General features: G+C 44.2%; 1 protein-coding gene across 2 annotated transcripts in view; it reads right to left on the bottom strand.

The window, feature by feature from the left end:
* Positions 1 to 378: 378 nt before the first annotated feature.
* GOSR1 (golgi SNAP receptor complex member 1) overlaps positions 379 to 10,547 on the bottom strand; it is a 241,617-nt gene continuing 231,448 nt past the window's right edge. For both annotated transcript variants that reach the window (XM_063955963.1, XM_063955964.1), the window contains exons 8-9: positions 6,023 to 6,105; positions 379 to 3,538 (exon numbers count right to left, since the gene is read on the bottom strand). In XM_063955963.1, the coding sequence (XP_063812033.1) occupies positions 3,414 to 3,538; positions 6,023 to 6,105 (208 nt within the window). In that variant the 3' untranslated portion in view covers positions 379 to 3,413. The remainder of the gene's footprint in view (positions 3,539 to 6,022; positions 6,106 to 10,547) is intronic.

Genomic DNA, 10,547 nt, shown 5'->3' with positions numbered 1-10,547 from the left:
AGGGTGGTCTTCAGTATGCCGACTGGCGGGATCCCGGCGCACAGTATACCGGCGCTGGAATCCCGACACTTTGTCTCCCTCATGGGGGTCCACGACCCCCCTGGAGGGAGAATAAAATAGCATGGCGAGCGCAGCGAGCCCGTAAAGGGCTCATTTGCGCTTGCCACGCTGTCTGTATGCCGGCGGTCGGGCTCCCGGCGCCGGTATACTGGTAGCCGGGAGCCCGGCCGCCGGCATACCATACTACACCCCATATTCTCTATAACAAAAGCAATGTACTGTATGTATTATATTTATACACACACCCACTTCAAGCTCTTGAATCATAAAGTAGCTCAGATGCAATTTAAACAATTAAAAAGTAAATGTGAAACAGAATCATGTATAATACTAATTTATTATTAAATTACATAACAAAGCTTTTTTCTTTATTACAGACAGGAATTGCACATTAGGTGCAGAAATGAGAAAATAATTACAAGAGCAATAAAATATAATTTGTTTCAATGAGCTATTTGTAAAGCAAAATAAGAAAGTGCCATTAGAAGGGAAAGGTTATATACAGGTGGGCGCTTTGGGTTTGGATAGCCTTCAATAAGGTCACCACTTTACAACTGGGTTGTTGAATAAATTAGGGTTCTCACATTCTCAAGGAGAGCACACATACAGAAAGAGCAGACTAATCTCTGGATTTTCTGGGATGTACGGTAAATTGTTCATACACACATAAAGAGGTCCTCCACCTTAAATATTGTTTATATGCAGCGTAATAGGGTAATCCAGTACATAAATCTGGTATACATTACATCAGAATCTGGCACCAGTCACTGCAAAACCACAACTGGTTTTCACTGAGTGGTGCTGGAATCTGCTAATATATAATTATAATATGAACACCAAGAACTGCATGAGTCACTTCGAACAAAACGAAAGGAAAAGTAGAATGCCAGGGGAGGAATGGAAACAGACATGAGCAAAATGAGTGACAATCATTCCAGTTAAACTGATAGAAACATTTAGTTGGGAAACATAATTTATAACCAGGTGGAAGATTTTCTTTGTATTTCTACTAAAAGCATTTAAAACATTGACACAAATGGATTGCTAGTTGTAGGCCCTCAGAATAGTTATCAGCAAGAAGACTGAACTGTCTGTACTCGTGCCATGGACTTGCAATGCAGCGTGAAACAATTTTGGTCCATCCAGTATTTAAAGTCCGTGAGTACTTACTGTATGGTCCTCATAGTGTTCCATCATCACTTATCTGAGGAGTTTTCTATCTAAATGTCTCATATATAAGAACTTTTTATTTTTCAAACAATCCACATCTCTCATGGGCAAATTTCTCTCTTACTCATTCTTTTTAGAAAGACACTGAAAGCTAAAATGAACCATTTAGACATATGCAAGTTTAGTTCCTCTTTGAATGCCTCCATTTGAGATTCAACAGTGAACCTGTCTCCTGCACACAGTGCAAGTAGCCATTTTGTTGGCTGAACATGAAAAAAAAGAAAAGAAAAAGCAGACTACCCATTCTGTACGAACAAGTGAATTCCCTGGCTGCAGTCAATATTGGTTCAGCTTAAGGGGACAGATGGACTTTAAATAATAGACTAGATCAGAGCCAGACAACCTGCAGATCTTCTTGAACTATAATTCCCACTGCATGCAGTCAGCCACTGGCTGTGATATTTCTGTAGTGACCTGAATAGTCACTGTCTGCTTGTCATGGGAGTTACAGCCACATCACACATGCAGACTGCCTCTGTATCCATTAGGCAACAACATTAGAGCTCACGAAAATCCTTTCATTGTTTTATAGTGTTCTGTCAGGGTAAACTTGAAGCTGGAAGCTCTAACACTTGTCAAAAAAAGGACATACAGCTAGGCAGTTTGGAGATTTTGGTGACAGAATGTCCATAGTTGGAGATTTCAAAAATCAATGGTAGGTATTTACTAACTCAATTATCACCAAACTGACAGAACAGGAAGTGCAATTTAAAGCAGAGCTAATAAAAATTGATTTCTCCTGTATCCCAATTACATTTTTTACAGCTCAGTAGAAAGCTCTTAAAAACTTCCCACTCTACAGAAATAATCGGCTAAATTTGTTAAGTATCTGGGCACTATGCTGCAGTGTAAACACAAGTAGCCATTGTGAAGCCTCAGTGTGTATATTGTTACACAATATTTGTATATACAGTCAGGTTTGAAAACAATAATTACATTTAGGGAAAAAAAAACAAAAGAAAAAAAAAAAAAAAAACGCCAAACAAACCCCAAACAAATAATTTAAGATCATGTTTCCTATACATGTGTAAATGCTCTACTGGCATTCTGGGAAGTGCTGGCGCTGTGCAGAAATAGTGCGTGTTCCAGGGTGTAGCAACAGTGCGTGTGCCTGTAAAACTGCCGTTCACATCACTGTATGTCTGGCAGAGGCATTCATTGTTACAGACAGGACTAAAACCAAATCGCAAAGTGGTTACTGTTTCCTTTGCTTGAAAATGTTATTTATTTGATAGGTTTTTGTCCTAAGATGGGCCATAATTGGTAACTGCAGCTAAAAACACAACTATTTTTAGATTTAGAAATTATATTGGCTGAATAATGAGAAAATAATATTTTTTTTAATTAAAAACATAGATGTATACTGTATATTTTTTCTTCTGTAAAGCACTACCAAACACAAGATGTTTGGCAATAACCAATAGCTGTTGCTTTACCAAAACATTAAGGAGACCCAAACCAAAACAATCCAGGTTCCCAAAATGTATATGATGAAGTTTCCATACCACACACACAGTAGGGGTAGCCATTTTGTGCCTTCACCCTCAGTGAAATCACTATTTCAAAGTGAATGGATTGGGTGAAGACTGGTTCAGTCTACAAAATGGCTGTGTGGAGGTGACAGATACAGTATGCTGTATTGTTTTACATTATGCGTAACTCAGTCATACACTAAGAACTGTCCTTTCTAGCTACATACAGTACATGTATCCAGACTGGCAGCCATGTCTGGCGAGTATAATTAAAGATGCTTCCTTATGATCACAGTCTTGTGTAAAACATTTTTTTTGTTTCTATATCTGTGAATATTACATATAGCTTTCAGAAACGATCAGTGGTCCATTTCAAGGCTTCCAGTCACAGACCCCTATGAACCCCTCGCTATTAATCAGTTTCATTATGGTTGCAGAGAAAAGCTAGAGGACAATGAGTATGTACAGCTACTGGTCAGCAAATGGATACTGCCAGCACTAAAGATTGCCAATATAAAATGTAAATTATTTCTGCAATACCCCCAACTCCCTTATGTACAGGTGGTGTGTAAAGAACTGCAACTTTCATTGGTTTTTTCACTCGGCGGTTGCTGCTGCTCCTCTGGTTTGCGTCAGAGTCTGTGTTGGCTGTCAGTGGAAAGCATAGAGCAGCAGCAGGATAGTGCAAATGCCGATAACAGAGCCCAGGATGAGCGAATCCCGGCGCTTCCTCAGGTTAATCCTCTGGATAAGACTGTTAACTGCAGGAAAACGGTCTGTGAGACTTGATTAAGGACAGTAACAAGAGACATCAAAGTACATTACAGAAATACTTGAAATAATGAAGTACAGTGGTTCATGTCCTAAGCATTTATGCGCTTTTCATTAAGGCTGGGTACACACTTGCCTATATATTGTTAGTACAGTCGATGAACGATATATATCAGCTGGACCATCAGTTCACGTGTGTATCTTGCAAATATATTGGTACATCTGCCCGGGTGACCAGCCCATATGCCAGCCGCAGAAACCGCTAACAATGATGTCACCACTGTTTCCTGTGGCCAGAAATGTCAGGCAGCTGACTGGTAAAGGTGTATGCACAATTCATTTGTGCAGAAAACATACCAAATCGTTGGATCATTCGGCCCATTGATTGGCTGACTGATCCATCGTTCAGGTGTGTACCCAGCCTTTTATTTCTACAATGTGACAATTTCACAGGAATCCATTCTAATTTGTTAGACTACATAACTACATTATGCATCATTTTCATCAACATACAGTGCCTTGCTAAAGTATTCACCACCCTTTGTATTTTTCATGTTTTGTTGGCTCACAACCTGGAATTAAAATGGATTGTTTGAAGGTTTGCATCATTTCATTCACAGAACATGCCTACAACTTTGTAGACGTGTTTTTTTTGTGAAGCAAACCACAAATAGGACAAAATAACAAAAAACTTCAGCGTGCATAACTTTTCACCCACTAAAGTCAGTACTTTGTAGAGCCACTTTTTGAGGCAATTACAGTTGCAAGTCGCTTTGGCTAAGTCTCTATGAGCTTGCCACTGGGATTGTTGCCCATTCCTCAAGGCAAAACTGCTCCAGCTCCTTCATGTTCGATGGTTTCCGCTTGTGAACAGCAATCTTCAAGTCTGACCACAGACACTCAATTGGATTGAGATCTGGGCTTTGACTAGGCCATTCCAACACATTTAAATGTTTCCCCTTAAACCACTCGAGTGTTGCTTTAGCAGTATGCTTCGGGTCATTGTACTGCTGGAAGGTGAACCTCCATCCCAGTCTCAAATCGCAGGCAGACTGAAACAGGTTTTGCTCAAGAATATCCCTGTATTTAGCACCATCCATCTTTCCCTCGACTCGAAACAGTTTACCAGTCACTGCTGCTGAAAAACATCCCCACAGCATGATGCTGCCACCACCATGTTTCACTGTGGGGATGGTGTTATTGGGGTGATGGGATGTGTTGGGTTTTGCGCCAGACATAGCGTATTCCTTGGTGGCCGAAAAGTTCAATTTTAGCCTCATCTGACCAGAGCACCTTCCTCCATACATTTGGGGAGTTGTCCACATGCCTTTTGGCAAACTCAAAACGTGCCTTCTTATTTTTAACACTAAGTAATGGCTATTTCCGGCCACTCTACCATACAGCCGAGCTCTATGGAGTGTACAGCTTATTGTGGTCACATGCGCAGATACACCAGTCTCTGCTGCGGAACTCTGCAGCTTCTTCAGGGTTACCTTTGGTCTCTGTGCTGCCTCTCTGCTTAATGCCCTCCTTGCCCGGTCTGCGAGTTTTGGTGACCAGCCCTCTCTTGGCAGGTTTGTTGTGGTACCATGTTCTTTCCATTTGAAGATGATGGATTTGATGGTGCTCCGGGATAGATCATCAAAGATTTGGATATTTTTTTATAACCCAACCCTGACTTGTATTTCTCAATAACTTTGTCCCTGACTTGTTTGGAGAGCTCCTTGGTCTTCATGGTGCTGATGGCATAACACAGGGAGTCACTCAGATCTGATCGCTGCTGAGGTACTAACTACGCATGCATGTACACTGCAAATCGCACGCGCGTCGGACAACAACGGGCATTGCTGGTCAGCAATGGGATGGTGCGAAAAATCCGATCGCACAGGCTTTTGCAAGGTGATTGACAGGGAGAGGCCGTTCGTGGGTGGTAATTGACCGATTTCTGGGAGTGTCCGGAAAAACTGAGGCGTTCCCAAGCATTTTCAGGGAGGGTGTCTGGCGTCAGCTCCGGCCCTGATCAGCCTGATGTGATCGCACTGTAGGAGTAAGTCCTGGGCTGCGCAGAGACTGCACAAAGTGGATTTTAGCAGCTTGGCGTACACATGGGATCGCACACTTGCCTGGTGAATATACACTCCCTTTAAGAGGCGGCGACTACCTGAACGCAGGACCGCAAAATTAGCAGCTCAGCGATCAGATCTGAATGACCCCCACTGATGGGGAAATCCCCAAATATCCCTGACTCCTCTCACACATTTGACCATGCATCTTATGTCCTATAGTGATCTATTTAATGCGTCAGTATCTCTTATTACTAGATAAAGGGAACCAGCTATTTTAAAAGCAGTAGTTTTATAATGAGTGATAAAGAAAGTACCATGCTTCTGGGCTTGAATAAACAATGATTTGTTTTCAACCTGACAAAAAGGACAAAGCTATACAACTATTGACACAAACTTAGCACATGAAGCAATACATAAGGATACTGGCCAGGGTATTCATCCGGCTCTGTATGGATTTCAAGAAACCCCTCTGTGAAGTCATGTTTTCTTTAGTAGCCATTGCAATACTGCAAAAAATACAAAAAGCATTTTAGAAATTCATTTAATGTGACAGGTTTTTGCAATTAAATCCTGAGAAAAGGGATTGTCTCCTGCATTTTCTAATGAAAGAATTTTGACAGAATGCTTATAAAACATATTCAAACTGCATTAAAAAGATCAAATAATGGAGCTACAGCAAATAAAAAAAAAAATAAGATTTTACTTACCGATAAATCTATTTCTCGTAGTCCGTAGTGGATGCTGGGACTCCGTAAGGACCATGGGGAATAGCGGCTCCGCAGGAGACAGGGCACAAGAATAAAAGCTTTAGGATCAGGTGGTGTGCACTGGCTCCTCCCCCTATGACCCTCCTCCAAGCCTCAGTTAGGATACTGTGCCCGGACGAGCGTACATAATAAGGAAGGATTTTGAATCCCGGGTAAGACTCATACCAGCCACACCAATCACACCGTACAACTCGTGATCTGAACCCAGTTAACAGTATGATAAAACGAAAGGGAGCCTCTGAAAAGATGGCTCACAACAATAATAACCCGAATTTTTGTAACAATAACTATATACAAGTATTGCAGACAATCCGCACTTGGGATGGGCGCCCAGCATCCACTACGGACTACGAGAAATAGATTTATCGGTAAGTAAAATCTTATTTTCTCTGACGTCCTAGTGGATGTTGGGACTCCGTAAGGACCATGGGGATTATACCAAAGCTCCCAAACGGGCGGGAGAGTGCGGATGACTCTGCAGCACCGAATGAGAGAACTCCAGGTCCTCCTCAGCCAGGGTATCAAATTTGTAGAATTTAGCAAACGTGTTTGCCCCTGACCAAGTAGCTGCTCGGCAAAGTTGTAAAGCCGAGACCCCTCGGGCAGCCGCCGAAGATGAGCCCACTTTCCTTGTGGAATGGGCTTTTACCGATTTTGGCTGTGGCAGGCCTGCCACAGAATGTGCAAGCTGAATTGTACTACAAATCCAACAAGCAATCGTCTGCTTAGAAGCAGGAGCACCCAGTTTGTTGGGTGCATACAGGATAAACAGTGAGTCAGATTTTCTGACTCCAGCCGTCCTGGAAACATATATTTTCAGGGCCCTGACAACGTCAAGCAACTTAGAGTCCTCCAAGTCCCTAGTAGCCGCAGGTACCACAATAGGTTGGTTCATGTGAAATGCAGAAACCACCTTAGGTAGAAATTGAGGACGAGTCCTCAATTCTGCCCTGTCAGAATGAAAAATTAAGTAAGGGCTTTTATATGATAAAGCCGCCAATTCTGACACACGCCTGGCTGAAGCCAGGGCTAACAGCATCGTCACCTTCCATGTGAGATATTTTAAGTCCACAGTGGTGAGTGGTTCAAACCAATGTGACTTTAGGAAACTCAACACAACATTGAGATCCCAAGGTGCCACTGGAGGCACAAAAGGAGGCTGTATATGCAGTACCCCTTTTACAAATGTCTGAACTTCAGGCACTGAAGCCAGTTCTTTCTGGAAGAAAATCGACAGGGCCGAAATTTGAACCTTAATGGACCCTAATTTTAGGCCCATAGATAGTCCTGTTTGCAGGAAATGGAGGAAACGACCCAGTTGAAATTCCTCTGTAGGGGCCTTCTTGGCCTCACACCACGCAACATATTTTCGCCAAATGCGGTGATAATGTTTTGCGGTTACGTCCTTCCTGGCCTTGACCAGGGTAGGGATGACTTCATCTGGAATGCCTTTTTCCTTCAGGATCCGGCGTTCAACCGCCATGCCGTCAAACGCAGCCGCGGTAAGTCTTGGAACAGACAAGGCCCCTGCTGGAGCAGGTCCTTTCTTAGAGGTAGAGGCCACGGTTCGTCCGTGAGCATCTCTTGAAGTTCCGGGTACCAAGTCCTTCTTGGCCAATCCGGAACCACGAGTATAGTTCTTACTCCTCTCCTTCTTATGATTCTCAGTACTTTTGGTATGAGAGGCAGAGGAGGGAACACATACACTGACTGGTACACCTCCACCTTTGGTTTTTCCCAACGGTTTACTATCAGGTGGAAGACTTCTGGGTGAAGTCCCCACTCTCCCGGGTGGAGGTCGTGTCTGCTGAGGAAGTCTGCTTCCCAGTTGTCCACTCCCGGAATGAACACTGCTGACAGTGCTATCACATGATTTTCCGCCCAGCGAAGAATCCTTGCAGCTTCTGCCATTGCCCTCCTGCTTCTCGTGCCGCCCTGTCTGTTTACGTGGGCGACTGACGTGACGTTGTCCGATTGGATCAATACCGCCTGACCCTGAAGCAGGGGTTTCGCTTGACTTCGGGCATTGTAAATGGCCCTTAGTTCCAGAATGTTTATATGAAGAGATGTTTCCATGCTTGACCACAAGCCCTGGAAATTTCTTCCCTGTGTGACTGCTCCCCAGCCTCTCAGGCTTGCATCCGTGGTCACCAGGATCCAATCCTGAATGCCAAATCTGCGGCCCTCTAGTAGATGAGCACTCTGCAGCCACCACAGAAGAGACACCCTTGTCCTTGGCGACAGGGTTATCCGCTGATGCATCTGAAGATGCGATCCGGACCATTTGTCCAGTAGATCCCACTGAAACGTTCTTGCATGGAATCTTCCGAATGGAATCGCTTCGTAAGAAGCCACCATTTTTCCCAGGACCCTCGTGCACTGATGCACTGACACCTGGTCTGGTTTTAGGAGGTTCCTGACTAGCTCGGATAACTCCCTGGCCTTCTCCTCCGGGAGAAACACCTTCTTCTGGACTGTGTCCAGAATCATTCCTAGGAACAGTAGACGTGTCGTTGGAATCAGCTGCGATTTTGGAATATTTAGGATCCACCCGTGCTGACGTAACACTACCTGAGATAGTGCTACTCCGACTTCTAACTGTTCCCTGGACCTTGCCCTTATCAGGAGATCGTCCAAGTAAGGGATAATTAAGATGCCTTTTCTTCGAAGAAGAATCATCATTTCGGCCATTACCTTGGTAAAGACCCGAGGTGCCGTGGACAACCCAAACGGCAGCGTCTGAAACTGATAATGACAGTTTTGTACTACAAACCTGAGGTACCCTTGGTGAGAAGGGTAGATTGGGACGTGGAGATAAGCATCTTTGATGTCCAGAGACACCATATAGTCCCCTTCTTTCAGGTTCGCTATCACCGCTCTGAGTGACTCCATCTTGAATTTGAACCTTTTTATGTAAGTGTTCAAGGATTTCAGATTTAAAATTGGTCTCACCGAGCCGTCCGGCTTCGGTACCACAAACAGCGTGGAATAATACCCCTTTCCCTGTTGTAGGAGGGGTACCTTGATTATCACCTGCTGGGAATACAGCTTGTGAATGGCTTCCAAAACTGCCTCCCTGTCGGAGGGAGACTTTGGTAGAGCAGACTTCAGGAACCGGCGAGGGGGAAACGCCTCGAATTCCAGTTTGTACCCCTGCGATACTACCTGTAGAATCCAGGGGTCCACTTGCGAGTGAGCCCACTGCACGTTGAAATTCTTGAGACGGGCCCCCACCATGTCTGAGTCTGCTTGTAAAGCCCCAGCGTCATGCTGAAGACTTGGCAGAAGCAGGGTAGGGCTTCTGCTCCTGGGAAGCGGCTGCATGGTGCAGTCTTTTTCCTCTTCCTCTGCCCCGTGGCAGAAAAGAGTGGCCTTTTGCTCGCTTGTATTTATGGGAACGAAAGGACTGAGTTTGAAAAGACGGTGTCTTTTTCTGCTGATGTGAAGTGACCTGGGGTAAAAAGGTGGACTTTCCAGCCGTTGCCGTGGCCACCAGGTCCGATAGACCAGCCCCAAATAACTCCTCCCCTTTATACGGCAATACTTCCATGTCGTTTGGAATCCGCATCCCCTGACCACTGTCGCGTCCATAACGCTCTTCTGGCAGAAATGGACATAGCACTTACTCTTGATGCCAGGGTGCAAATATCCCTCTGTGCATCACGCATATATAGTAATGCATCCTTCAAATGCTCTATAGTTAACAATATATTGTCCCTATCCAGGGTATCAATATTTTCAGTCAGGGAATCCGACCACGCGACTCCAGCACTGCACATCCAGGCTGAAGCGATTGCTGGTCGCAGTATAACACCAGTATGTGTGTATATACTTTTTAGGATATTTTCCAGCCTTCTATCAGCTGGTTCTTTGAGGGTGGCCGTATCAGGAGACGGTAACGCTACTTGTTTAGATAAACGTGTGAGCGCCTTATCTACCCTAGGGGGTGTTTCCCAACGCGTCCTAACCTCTGACGGGAAAGGATATAGTGCCAATAATTTATTAGAAATTAGCAGTTTTTTGTCGGGGGAAACCCACGCTTTATCACACACCTCATTTAATTCATCTGACTCAGGAAAAACTATTGGTAGTTTTTTCACACCCCACATAATACCCTTCTTTGTGGTACTTGTAGTGTCAGAAATGTTCAATGCCTCCTTCATTGCCGTGATCATGTAACG

This window comes from Pseudophryne corroboree, chromosome 2, assembly GCF_028390025.1.
Source record: "Pseudophryne corroboree isolate aPseCor3 chromosome 2, aPseCor3.hap2, whole genome shotgun sequence".
Taxonomy (NCBI): domain Eukaryota; kingdom Metazoa; phylum Chordata; class Amphibia; order Anura; family Myobatrachidae; genus Pseudophryne; species Pseudophryne corroboree.
The sequence above is the reverse complement of the archived record's forward strand: the minus strand, read 5'-3'. Positions and strand labels throughout refer to the sequence as shown.